This window comes from Belonocnema kinseyi, chromosome 8 (assembly GCF_010883055.1).
Source record: "Belonocnema kinseyi isolate 2016_QV_RU_SX_M_011 chromosome 8, B_treatae_v1, whole genome shotgun sequence".
Classification (NCBI taxonomy): domain Eukaryota; kingdom Metazoa; phylum Arthropoda; class Insecta; order Hymenoptera; family Cynipidae; genus Belonocnema; species Belonocnema kinseyi.
The window spans coordinates 126856737-126871231 of record NC_046664.1 but is presented as its reverse complement, the minus strand read 5'-3'; the positions used below and the strand labels follow the sequence as shown (position 1 = coordinate 126871231).

The 14495-nt window shown below is 35.3% G+C and overlaps 1 protein-coding gene across 3 annotated transcripts in view; it reads left to right on the top strand.

The window, feature by feature from the left end:
- LOC117177638 (ubiquitin-conjugating enzyme E2-17 kDa) overlaps positions 1–14495 on the top strand; it is a 262017-nt gene that overhangs the window by 74281 nt on the left and 173241 nt on the right. For all 3 annotated transcript variants that reach the window (XM_033368433.1, XM_033368431.1, XM_033368432.1), the window contains exon 3: positions 8495–8699. In XM_033368433.1, coding sequence (XP_033224324.1) covers positions 8495–8699 — 205 coding nt within the window. The remainder of the gene's footprint in view (positions 1–8494; positions 8700–14495) is intronic.

Here is a 14495-nt window from a genome sequence, read left to right as displayed (position 1 = left end):
GATCAAATATAAACCGGAATTTTACAAATACTTTTCTTAGCCAATCGCAAGCACTCGCACAGTGTAGGTTCTTGTAATGTAGTGTATTAGGAGTGGGTAAAAAGCTTGGTGAGCTGTTTGACTCAGTCAATTCGACAGTACAGCTTTGAGTGAGCAACCGGTTCCAGCGTCCGTTGCACAACGGGTTATAATAAAATTTTTAACTACAGAAGGCGTTAAACCGTGCGAAATTTTGACTCGATTGAAGGATCAGTATGGGGATGATACTCTGTCTAAAACTCAAGTTTTTGATTGGGCCAAAAAGCTTAAGAGTGGACGAGAAAGTGTGAAAAATGTGAGTCATAATCGACGTCCAAGATCAATTGTCTCTGGCAATAACATTGGTGCAGTTCGTGACCTTATTGAAAGTGACAGGCGGTTCACTATTCATGAAATCGCTTTACAGGTGGGCATTAGCTATGGAAGCGCTCAAACAATCATTAAAAATCATCTTGGTTTCAAAAAAATCTGTGCCCGATGGGTCCCGAAGTAATTGAACGAAGATCAGAAAAACATCCGACTGCGAATCAGTAAGAGATATCTGAATCGATTTCAGCGGGAGGGAGAGACTTTTTTGGAGCATATCGTGACATGTGATAAAACATGGGTGCATCATTACACTCCCGAGTCCAAGATGGCTAGAACACTTGCGGGAAAAATACAGAAGGCGGTTGTCCTTAGGTCACTCCGTGTTCTTAGGGTGCACGAGGCTTTTGCTGGATCGTCGTATTGATTCCTTTACAGACTGTAACCACGTATCTGACGGTTGTGAGACGTGATTATGGCTGAAATTTTACCGCGATTTCGCTGCAAGCGGGTGCAATTTTTCAGATTAGCACCCGCTCCCGGCGAAATCCTGCGGTTGTCCTTATGACAAATTTTTAATTATATATATATATATAACACATTTTTTCAAAATTTTAGTCCAGTCAACGGGGAAAAAATTTCACTCAAAAAGTCATAAAAGTAGTTTTTTTCACAGATACGTTGAGAATGGCTTTATAAAGATATAGTAAAAAGTCCTCAACCATATGTGTGCGGAAAAGGTCCCCCAATGCTGTAAAGTGTTAAACAATAACATTTTTTTCAAAATAACTGTTGATCTTAGGTCGAACATGGTCATGTGAAAAAATGTTCACAATTTTATAGTGCACAAAAATGGTTCTATCGATTTTAGACCTATTTGTCAACGGCTACGCTATGAATTTGGATTAGCTGTACAATATTGTACGATTACCGAACAAATAAAGTAAAAGCTAAAAAGATCCTCGAAAGAGCGTCGGAAATAGATCAGGCAATTCATACTGGAGCACATTCATGTTCCTGTTTTTAAAAAAGTCGACCAACTCATTTGCATTAAAAAATATCAGTAAAAAATGAGCTGAACTTCAGTGTATAATTTGATATGCTTAAGGGGATGCTTTTGAGATGAAACTTCTTTCAATTGTTCCTCCATATTTATACATTATATTTTCCAATTTTTAGGTCAGAATAATAACACTTAGGGCCTCCTTTAAAGTTTTAAACAAGTAAATTTCAAAATTGAAGTTATGATGTCAGGAGCAGCGGTGATTATGAGTCCTAATGGCAATAATGAAGTGTGGACAAGAATGCCTACCTCGGTTTGTTATATTCTTGAAAAAAGTCAGCAAAAAAATCCGAAATGATTGAAATTCGAAGAATTTCAATCATTTTTCTTTGGATCGATCCAATAGCCCGACTACTTTACAGTAATTGTCCTTGTGATCTGTGCTCTCGGAAGTGCGAAGCTATCATTGGTTTGTAACCTTAAGGGGCTTTATTAGAGTTCTAAAAAGGAATGTAAGATTTTTTCCGCAATTTTGAATATTTTTGTCTGATTTCTTGCATACGTCATCTAAATATTAGTCCCTCGAATTGCACGAAGCCGGTTTTTGGATCAAATGTTTATATTTTGTGTCATAATAAAATTGGAGAGAACAATAGAACAAAATTGCAGTGGCACTCAGTGTAGTCATATGTGGATTCTCGAGGCACTCTTCATCGACCCTCGTAAAACTCACGAGGCAGACTCTCTGGAGCGCAGTGAATTGCTCGTAAATCATGACCCTTGCATTTTTATGAGATGCAGAAATCAGGAAGGTATTTTTCGATTCAGTTTTAATTAGCAGAATTAGTTTATTGGCATCATTTGAAGAAAATGAAAAAAGATTCATAAAAATCGGTTATAATTTGTAGTAATTATGGAAACATTTAACTATATACAAAAGTCTACCCTTTGCCGAACACTTGACATCTACACCCTCATTCTGAATAATGAGAATTCAATTAAAAAGTACTGATTAAGAAGTCTTATTAACTTCGAATAATAAGCCTCACTCCATTAATTATCAGTTTTCTAGTTAATCTTTTGAGAAAATTTTACTAAAGCATTTAGTAGTAAACGACTTCGCTCGATAAAAATTACTTTATCCATATATAAACGGGCGGAAAATTCCAGGAATTGCGGACTTCTTGGATTTTAATGCTGCGTTTTACGAATGGATTAAAAAGTACAAGTCAGATAAAACAATGAAAAATAACAAATTTGTACATCTTCTTGGGGTGCACAATTTAGTTGATTAATTTTCTTTTTTGCATCTTGCACAGTTGGACCACATCATTGAATTTTTTATTTTTCATCATTTTTTATGCGATCAAAACTTAAATTTTCGAATCTTCGAACAAATTCAAAAACTTGTTACGAAAATCTTGTACTCTATTCGCCTTAAATTTGGACCATTTAGAGCGAAATTAGGAAAAAAATTTACCCGCACATTGCACTTTCATTATAAACAACAACTAAGTCGACGAATTCTAGATTATTAATTTAATTAAGAATATTTGATAAGATTTAAAGAAAAGGAAGCAGGTTAAGTTTTCAGGCACATTGCTATACTGACCCGTATATTAAATTTAATACACAATTACATTAAATTAACTACAATAACGTATGTTACGTTTAAGTAGCGGTAGTGCATATTTGCTTCATACGCATGCATATTAAACCTCATGCAGATTTTTCTAACAGTGTAGGAAGAGTCATTACCAGCATTCAGTGTTTCTTTTTAATTTAAATATTTTCTAAATACCTGGATTCGAACTTGGAAACTCGCAAAGTGATATTTATCAAACACAAAGGTGTGAAAATCTGCAATTGAAGGATGCTGTTATGTGTGTAAAAACATACAGTCTAAGTCCGATAAGTGTACATTCTACTTAAAACGTCATCACACGTACGGCATGCACACTACTACGTGTGTTATTTTGCTCATGATTTGCGCCCATGATTAACGCATGCGGGCACCTAATATCGCGCTACTAGAAGGGGCATCCGAGAAGTCCGCAATTCCTGAAATTTTCCGCCCGTTTACATATGGATAAAGTATTTACCACTCACCCTCATTTTTTGTTTGAATTAAATATCAACATCTTCATCTTATCCTAATGTTCATTATTTGAAATTCAAGTGCACAAACTTAAAATGATAATTTTTATCGAGTGAAGTTGTTTACTAACTCCTTTAGGGCCGAATTCACCAAATCTGATTAAATCGTTAATCATTGATTAACCTTATTTAATCAATACTTTGCGTTCCACCATTCTTTTAATCGTGATTAGGGGGTTGAATCAGTGATTAAAGTAACATTACCCCGAAATTGAAGTGCAAGTGCAGTGAGTGCAGTATATAGGAAGGAAATATGGCTCTGTTTTACAATGATATTTTATCCTCATCTGATGACGATAAAATGCTTAACCACGTTCAGAGAAGACCACGAATATTCAGACACAATTGCCACCTCTCTTCTATTACACTTGCCACTGAAAACACTCGTAACCTCAAACTTTGGGAATCTTATCATATGCTAATATGGCGTCGAGTGTTCATAAAGAATTTCGGTCTAACCAATCAGAGTGGCCGTTACAACAGAGAGACCTAGAAACTAGACCTTATTACGAACAAAGTATATGATTAGCCAACCAGAGGTTGAAAATGCTTGGTAGAACGCATCGCTGGTTAACGCTGATTTAATCATTGATTAAAAATAATCATGATTTAATCATGGATTTAATCAGAGTTGGTGAAATTTGCCCTTAGTAAGATTTTTTCACAAGATTAACTAGAAAACTGATCACTAATTGAGTAAGGTTTATTATTCGAAGTTAATAAGACTTGTCAATCAGTACTTTTTAATTGAATACTCATTATTCAGAATGAGAGAGTAGATGTCAAGTTTTCGGTAAAGAGTACACTTTTGTTTACTGCTGTACAAACTAAAAAGATACATAAGTGACATTGCTGCTTAGGTCGATTTTTTCATTGACAATTTTAAGAAAATAACTCTAGGCGGCAATGTCACTTATGTATCTTTTTAGTCTGTACGGCAGTATAGAGTTCAATGTTTTTATAATTACTGCAAATATTAACCGATTTTCATGAATCTTTTTTTTCATTTTCTTCAAATTATGCCAATAAACTAATTCTGCTAATTAAACCCGTTTCAAGCCATACCTTCCTGATTTCAGTGTTTTAACTGGTCTGCATCTCATAAGAATGAAAGGGTCATGATTTACGAGCAATTCACTGCGCTCCAGAGAGTCTGCCTCGTGAGTTTTACGAGGGTCGATGAAGAGTGCCTCGAGAATCCACATATGACTACACTGAGTGCCACTGCAATTTTGTTCTATTGTTCTCTCCAATTTTATTCTTACACAAAATATAAACATTTGATCCAAAAACCAACTTCGTGCAATCCGAGGGACTGATATTTAGATAACGTATGCAAGAAATATCAGACAAAAATATTCAAAATTGCAGAAAAAATCTTACATTCCTTTCTAGAACTCTAATAAATTTCCTTAAGGTGATGAAGCAATGATAGCTTCGCACTTCCGAGAGCACTGATCACAAGGACAATTACTTTAAAGTAGTCCGGCTATTGGATAGGTCTAAAGAAAAATGATTACAATTTTTTTTTGTCGGAGAATTATTTTCTCTTTCACATAATACCTTTCTTAGGGGCCCTTTCCAGTTACAAAACTATGATTCTGAATTAAAAATTAAAATGTTTGAAAAATGCCACAAGAGCTGAAATAGAAATTTTACAAGTGTGAATAAAGCGTTCAGAAAATTAGAATAATGTGGACAGCGGTGTTTGAAGTATAAATTGTCATGCTTCGAAAAGATTATGTGAGAATTATATAAAGATTGAAGGCCTACCTGCAATAAAAGTAGGTGTTGTCATTATCCGAATTCGGTGTTTCCTTTTAGTTTATATGTTTTCTCAAAACCTGGATTTGAACTTGGAGACTCGCGAAGTGATCTTTACTCGTTTATATGAGGATAAAGTATTTACCACTCACATCTTTAACCTCATTTCTTGCGGACAATAAAGTATCCGACCACCAGCAAAGACCTACTTAGCTGCTCCGAACGACGGCCAGATAAGGAGGAAACCATGCTCCTGTTAGTAAAATAAATTTTAAGTATATTAAGAAAGTTAAAACTTACCGACATTAATTAAATTTTGAAAAATTATTGAAATAAATTTTGCACTTGGGTATCCCATTTTTACTTCATTCGCCTATTCTCTTTCTGTATTAGTTTCAAGTTCTACAATTTTTGCAAGTAAAAATGGAAAATTCTTCATTTTTGTAAATATTGAGTTGAAAAGTATTAAATTTACAAGATCTTTTATTCAACGAAGTGGCTAGTTCTAATTTTACCAATATATTTGTGCTACGCTCACCAAATTTATACGAAAGTACTATCTGTCCAAAAAATTTAAATACCTCGGTTTTTTCAGATTATATTGAAAATTTCAGCAGAAGAAATTTCTTAAAGTATAAGTCAAGATAGATGTTACAGATGTAAGTTTTGCTTATACAGTTATAGTTTTAAATTTTTCAGTTGATTAGCAAATTATTTCCTGACGAGTGAAATTTTCAAAAGTACCATAATCTCATGATCATTTTTGAATACTTAACTTTGAACGGCTGTTAGTCCCTGAAAATAAATTATATTACGTAACGCAAAAATCGAGGTTTTTAAACCCCCTCACCCCCTTTGTAACGGGACCGTAACAATTAGCTGAGCCCCCCCCCCCATTGCTGTTACGTGACATTCAGATATTTGAAAATTGGAATAATTTCAGACAAATTAGTTCCTTTTTTATTTGTTGGGTTATTTCAATAAAGAATTTTTAATAATAATTCACCTATTTTTTGTTTTAATTGAATTAAAATTATTTTTATTAATATTAAATGAAATGCTTATATAAATCAATTTGATAGCCCTTCTTATTTTTCTTATAAAGCAACATATTCAACAGAAGCAACAAGGCGGTGTTGTGTTTTGATATGACTTCTCGGTAAACGAATCGATGCTGATGAAATAGCGGCCTGCGACAGAGATAAAGGGGATAAAAAGTTTTCTAGAGAATTTTTTTAGCAAGCAGTTTTATTACGTAATTTTGTTGGTCGCCCCCAAAACCCCTTTTTAAAGAAACCATAACAGAGTCTTACCTCACCCACTCCCCGTAAACAGCGTTACGTAATATAGGGACGCTTCCAAACTAAAGAAAGTACGGAGATAATTCTTGAAGCAAGTTCTCCGAAAAAAATTGCACTAGAATTTGGGCTCATTTTGAGGTCTCAAATGCACAAGAAAAATCGAAAAACCACCTTCTATGTAAAAAAACCATCTTCTTGCTAAAAAACGAATATGGAAAAAACAAAGGGCATCAGAATTTTGGGTTTAATCTGTGCTCTCGAATGCACAACAAAAATTTCGAACAATCACCCCTATGTAGAAAAAACCAACCCCTTCTTAAAAATTCAAATCTTGAAAAAACAAGTACAAAGTAACTCGGAAAAAGAATATTTTTTAGCAAAGTCAAACTTTAGTTGTATAGAGGGGTTTTATTTTGGAGTTTAGAGCTGAAGACCAAAAATAGAAGTTGCCCACTCATACCAACAGTTTACCTGCAAAATCTGTTTACAGTCTTGTAATATTTGCTGTTCGTTCTTTGGATTTGAAAATTAAAAAAAAAAATTGTATTAGTTCAAAAAATCCTGGCAAATCTATTTCAAATTTTCGGATAATGTGCAAAAAAAACAACTATTTTTTCCTTGTATTGAGTAAAATACATACAATTGGAAAACGTTAAATATGTCGAACTTGAAATTTCTTCAGCTTGAACCAAACAGACATTTATTTATTTATTGGACATTTTTTTCGTGATTTAAAAAGTTTGAGATATATTTTACATAAAAGACACATAAAAGCATGTATATTTCGTTTAACCGTACGTATGGGACACAATATGTCATGTGTTCCCACATCAAAATTTTTTTTTATCCGGTTGAAATTTAGCTGAATAGTAAATACTGTTAGATCTAGCACGCCTCTAATCTTACATTTAACTATCTTGAGATGATTTTATGTGTGTATGTGTATTATATAGTCAGAAGTTGATACCCTCGATCGTAAAACTCAATTTCCAAAACACTATATTGACAACCGGTTGATAAATGGGCCTATGGTTTGGTCTATTAACATAGGTCCGGAAAAGTTACAGGAAAACTGACAGAAAGTATATGACCTCTTTAGAAAAAAATTTATTTAAAAGGGTTCGGTGTCAAAGCTGAGTAGATCTGACTATTGTTCTGGGATCAACAGTAGATACATGCTCTACCTTTGGAGACCACGGGCATAGAAAACGAAATAGCACGTTGAATATGTCAGTAGAGGATCTGTAGATTGCCGAAGGTTCCGAAGTTGAAGAAATAAGCTCTCGTGATGACGATTTCATCCCATACAATAAAACTAAGAGAGTTTCCAAAATTTCACACAAAAAGAACTGAATGATTTTATGAAGAACTTAGGATTATCCAAGGACGTTGCAGAATATCATATATATTTTTTTATTAGCTAAAACTCTCACGTGAAACTATCTTGGGTTTATGCTGATGTTCTATTTTCTTATTAACTTCCTAATTACTGGTTTTCTTGATTTGAGTACGTCTGCATTAGACTTTGATTCGAAACACTCGCATTTGCTTAGACATTTCTCCAAAAGAAAGTAAAATTGCAGAAAACCCATTCGCGAGCGTAGCCGATTACCGACAATTGAGTTTGAATCTCCATCCAAGTGTCGGTGTCCTCGAAATCTTTCTAATAATAATTGTTCGTTTATATACTAAAGAGGTCGATATAGATACATGTATATTTAATTAATAAATTCACGAAACAAATTTAGTCGAAGGAATTACGTAATATTTGGTTGGGAAGGGACAGGGAGTGTCGAAATTTTCGCTCTGACAAAGGGAGCCCGTGGTTCAAAGTTTTAATAAAAAAAACGTTACGTCATTAAGTAATTTTGACGTTTCAGTAATCTTAACATTAAAGTACGATAATTCTTTTTTAATATTTCAGACCACATGACACACCTTTCGAGGATGGGACTTTTAAGTTAACAATAGAATTCACGGAAGAGTATCCCAATAAGCCGCCCACAGTCAGATTTGTTAGTAAGATGTTTCACCCAAATGTATACGCTGATGGGGGTATCTGCCTCGACATTTTGCAGAATCGTTGGAGTCCCACATACGACGTATCTGCCATTTTAACATCCATACAGGTAAATATTTAAATCATTAATTTAATCATTCTTGAAATTAAATGGCACAGATTTTTAATTTTTTTAAATGTAGAGTTTGGCAGCTACCACTATTTTATTTATCTTTCTTTAGTATGGTTTTTATCACACAGGCCGTAACCTTGTAAGCATTGGTGAAGTGCCCCCGCTTATTTTTGGTTCATACTGTAGGGATAAGTTCCTACAATTATAGGATGCGGTTTCATGGAGAATTATAATAGGTTCTGGCTTTCTAGATAGAAGAGAATGTGTGAATTGTGCGGAAAGGGGGATGCAAAAGTTGAGCACTGGTTGGAGGATTGTGAAGGGGTGGAAAGGAGTGGGATAATTATGGAGGTATCGTTGCAAGAAAAGGGGAACAAAAGGGCAAGAAAACTGTAAATATTGTAAATAGTATTCAAGTATCAGGCGTCAGCCGCGGAGACAGAGGTTGGCAATGCGAGGCATAGCGAGGAAAGAGAGACATGCGTGCGAGGCTAGGAGCAGCGAGGACCTTTAGAATATAAAAGCGAGCGGATTAGTTATAAGGTGTGGAGGGATGTTAATTTGAAAGAGATAGTTGTAAGAAGATTCTGTAAAAAAATGTAAGTGTAAGCGAGTCAATTTCATAAGGCCAACAGGCCGAAAAATAAACGTTTATCTATCTTTCTTACCATTTTTCTATTTAATTTTTGGCGGCTACATCGCCATTTTTTCTATAATATACTTATGTCCAAGGCGTCAAACAAATATTTTTTGGAATAAAATCAAAGGATTACTTTATGGCTAAGAAATAAATAGATAAAGAATTATGGCCCCCAATATGTATATAACTCCATGAGGATGGGGTTCCAACTTTATTTTTGGCTTAGAAATCAATAAAGTCAACAAGATTTGAACAATGCATCTTACTCTAATATGCTATGTGTAAACAATTTACTAAGAATTACAGCAAGCCATGCAATTTTCGACAAGTATCTCGCGTGTATTAAGTAATAAATAATGGCTGCTATCTGGAAACAGCAGCCAACTGTTCTTCGACCATTGGCACATTCACAAGCATATCTTTTAATTCCTGCAAGACTTACGCTGTTCGGTCGGAAATGAACGAAATATCTATATAACTTCTGACTAATGTATCTTGGTTGTACCTGAATCTTTAGAATACTTGCCTGTTCTTCCACAAATTGCAAATTTATCAATTCATTCTCATTTATCATTTCGGCCAATTACGAGTTTACCCTTTAACGTTAGCATCAGCACGGTAAAGCCCTTGGACTTAGTTCGTATTTCGTATGTCGGACACCATGATCAAGGAGGAATTTTTTGCCTTCATTCATTAATTGAGGCAAATCATGCGGATCTGCAATAAGATTTTTTATAACTTCAGCATCATTCTATAGTTCGCATAAAATTATTCTGTCATGTTTACTACTCGTCCGATTGTAGTAGAGATATCAAAATGCTTGCATAAAAAAACCTATTTCTAGTTCGAGTAAGACTTGTGCTGGTAGTCATAATTATTGCCTTTCTTGAGTGCGAGAATAATACGCTGTATACACTTAATCTTCGTCACTGTCTTCCTTTATCATGGGATTTATTATGTTTTGTGTAAACCATTTATTGTTAATTTAAACATGCTTTATGATTTGCGACAAATAGCGCACGTTGGAAGATTTCGCAGTTGGGTGACTTTTTACTTGTAGCAAGCTTACTAAGAGAGTATACATAAGCGTAACAAAGGGTAGAGTCTGCAGATGAAGCAAATAATTGTTCTCATTGCTTTGGAAAAGGTATCGTCCTCAATGATGTAATCGATTTCCTGATAATGGAAGAATAGTTTCTAAGAGTCATGATTCTTCTCAATCAAGATATAAAGATACAGAATTCAAAGCAAGCATTATAAATTCTTAAGTAGGTGAAAATGCCCGAATATTCGCATTTAAATTCAAAGGACTGTGCCAGCGCACAATTATTGTTGTTTGTTACGAGGCACAAGATCTAACAGTAGTTTCACAACAGGCGCTCCAGCTATCCTATGTTTCAAAAAGGATTTAGATCCCGGAAAAATTAAAAGATTCCTATCTGTCAGAATTACTTGAAAGTTTAAGTAAGTAAGCGTTCATTTTTTGGCATGCTGGCTTTAAAAAATTGACTTGCTTACACTCCCATTTTTTCTTACAGAATTTTCTTACCACTACCTCTTAAAAACTAACGTCTTATCTTATCGCCTAGCTTTTTTCGCTTCGCCCTGCCTCGAAAGCAATTCAATACTTTTTCGATTTGTCTCGCATTTCCAAACTCGGCCTCAACGGCTAATACCTAATACTTATCTAGTATTTACAATATTTATAATTTTCTTACACCTACTTCTTCGCCTATTTCCCATTTTTCCTTCTCCATTCCTTTTCTTTCTCTTCTCCATCTTACTCACCATCCCCTTCATCCATGATACTGACCTGTTGTTCCCCCTTTCATGCAACAATACCTCTATGCTCATCCCACTCCTTTCCACCTCTTCACACTGCTGCAACCAGAGCTCCACTTTTGTATCCCCCTTTCCGCACAACTAACACATCCTCTTCTCTCTTAAATACCAGAACCTATTATAATCCTCCATACATCTGCATCTCATCCTCGCTATACGTTCCCGAATTCCTTTATCTTCTTTCTCACAGAAATATTGCGCTCTCTTCCTCGGCATAATCCACACATAGTTCCCGTTAAACCTTGACTCCTTGACACCCTTCCCTCCTCGTGCATCCTTCTCACTTCATTCATCTGCAATCCAATCGTTTTCCTTTCCACCTCTATCTTCCCATCCCTACGACTGTTCTCTTTCTCCCACCAACTCTCCTTAACCACCTTACTTCCCCCCTCTTCAAAAAATTTCTCCATATATTTACACGCCCGACTCCCCGTTATAATTCCTAAACTCGTTCTTCCTGTCTCCCTCCTGACAATATAGTTAGGCGTATTCCTTGCCAACCCCAGTGTCCACTGGACATATATCTCCAGTATCCTATTTACTTTCTCACTTTCCTTCCACCTCCATACCTCCACTCCATACAATTTGACACGTATCACCAGCTAATCGAACAATTTTATTCTCCTTCCGAAATCATCAGCGAGCAACCTGTTTTCCAGCCCCCACATTTGCCCTTCTCTCTCTCTCTTTTATATGAACACGTTGATTCTTGACAAAGTTAGAGAATTTTCTCTATTTGGAGAAAAAATACATATTTTAACAGGTCTGACATGGGGAAATAATATCTAAGTGGTTGCTGCAATTTTGCAATTAGGACGAGAGCAGCTTGTTTTAAGATATTCCACGTATACCATTAAACCTTTTGAAAAAGATGTTTTGCCTTCACGATTTGGACTGTGCTATCTCTAGGCGTGACATAATTTATTTTCCATCTACTAATGTCTCTAAAATTTTATTTTATTCGGATGATGAGCTAAGGTTAATTTATAACGGCACATATGCTCGCCACAAAAAAAAACAATAAGCATCAGCGCAAGTCTTACTACGAGCAAAATTTGTGCCAATAAATGAATGAAGGCGACAAATTCGTCAATTAGAGAGGGGGGACTGGAAACCAAGAGAGACACTGGATACTGGTCGTTCGGGCGCGATTGCTTGCTTCGTGCGACCTTCCTATTCTCAGAGAATTACAGTCTTTTAAGAAAAATGGTATCCTAAGCTACCTCTTGTTACATATATACATATTTTTGATTAATTTCTTCTAATTTTTCAAAATCTTGATTTGTTTAAACCATTTTTATTTGCTTGGGCATATTTTTTCGACAAAAAAAATGAAATAAAATAGAAGACATACAATTTATTTTTTCACTGAATAGTGTATAAAAAATTCTATTAACAATTTTTTAGTTGTGTAAAGAAATAGAATTTGTTCAAACAATTATTTTTCCAAAAATTAACAAATCGTTAATGCATTTTTGTGTAAATAGACAAGAATAATTGTTTAATTAATTATGTAATTTTTAAATCAAAATGCAGTACCTCAAGAAATTACCAACTATTACTATTCAATAAAAAATCGATTATTTTTACATTTTTGGGGGAAAATAATTGTTTAAATAATTTACATTTATTTAAACAAGTAAACATTGTTTAAAAAGTAATTGAAAATATTCAAATTGTCCAGTGGTAATTGTTTGTATGAAAATGACGACAGAAATGTTTATTTTATATTTTTGGATCATGTTTTTGGCGATGAAAAGTGGGGGGTAAGAGGGGGTAGAAAATAAAAGTTGTAGATTTAACTTTGTTCGCTAATTTATGAATAATCATTTTTTTTTGTTTATTACATTAATGATTTTTTTGCCTTGACATTTATTTTGGTAATTCGCCAATTGATAATGAATGCACGTATGAATACAGTCATTCCATAGCGAAAATTGTGTGAAGAAACCAGAAAAATTATATTATGCTTATTTACTGGATCGTAGAAACCTGCTTTAGATATGGCGATTCTAAAAATTTTTGCACCACGCCTCTGGTACACCCCCGTGTACTGTACAATGTACACATCGCGCCAATTTCAAGCGAGAAAAAATAATCTCCACTGTCAATTACAAAAAACAACAACAACAAGAACATTTTCGGGAAAAAGCGAGCTGAATGGTTCAGTACAATTGCCTTTATGTTCTGTGATTAAAATATTGCGGCCAACAATTCAAGCGTTTGGATGTAGTTTTGATGTAACCAAATTGACAGCAATTTGAGGGACACGTGGGAGTACAGGCGAGTCCCCCGCTTTCCGCTCCTGTCCCTCGCTGCCACTATACTATCGTTTTACTGTATAGCTCGCGCGACTTTCAAACGAGAAATAACTATCCATTTTAGATTACAAAATACAACAACAAAAAGGATCTTTTCGGCAAAAAACGAGCTGAACCGACCGGTTTAATTGCCTTTAGATTATGTGCTTAAAATATGGTGTTCAACAACTCAACCGTTTAAATTTAGTTGGCCCCTTTGGAATTTGACTGCTGTTTGAAGCGCCTTAAGTATTTTCGAAGTTTAGTGCCGAGAAACATCGCGACACGAGATTTATATATACTAGGCAGTCTGATAAGTACCTGAAAATTCTAAGAGATGGCATTAGTATTCACTCATGTGAACCATTTTCGTCGAGCTTGATCCTTCAAATGACGCCTGTCAAAACTTCAGCCATTCATGTTTACGCATTTACAAGTTACAGCACTGAGAAGCGACTAACCTCCGAGTTTTTTTTAATATGGAAAAATCTGAGTTTCGAGTTTTGATCAAACACTACTATCTTCGCAAGAAAACGATATCCGAGACCAAGGCCAAGCTGGATAAGTATTACCCGGACTCTGCACCGACGATTGGAACGATTCATAAGTGGTTTACCGAGCTTCCTTGTGGCCGTACGAGCACAGTTGATGCTGAACGATCTGGGCGCCCAAAAGAGGTCACTACACCACAAAATGTCGAAAAAATCCATGATATGATGTTGAATGATCCGAAAGTGAAATCGAGAGAGGTAGCTAATGCTGTAGGCATATCATTGGAACGTGTGGGCAATATCGTGCATTCAGTTTTGGGCATGAAGATGCTCTGCGCGCGATGGGTGCCGCGTTTGCTCACAGTGGACCAAAAACGAATTCGTGTGTCAACTTCCCAGCAAAATTTGGCATTATTTCCGCGTAAGCCGACCGAGTTTTTGCGCCGATTCATAACCATGGATGAAACCTGGATTCACTACTACACTCCTGAGTCAACGCAACAGGCAAAACAGTGGGTTC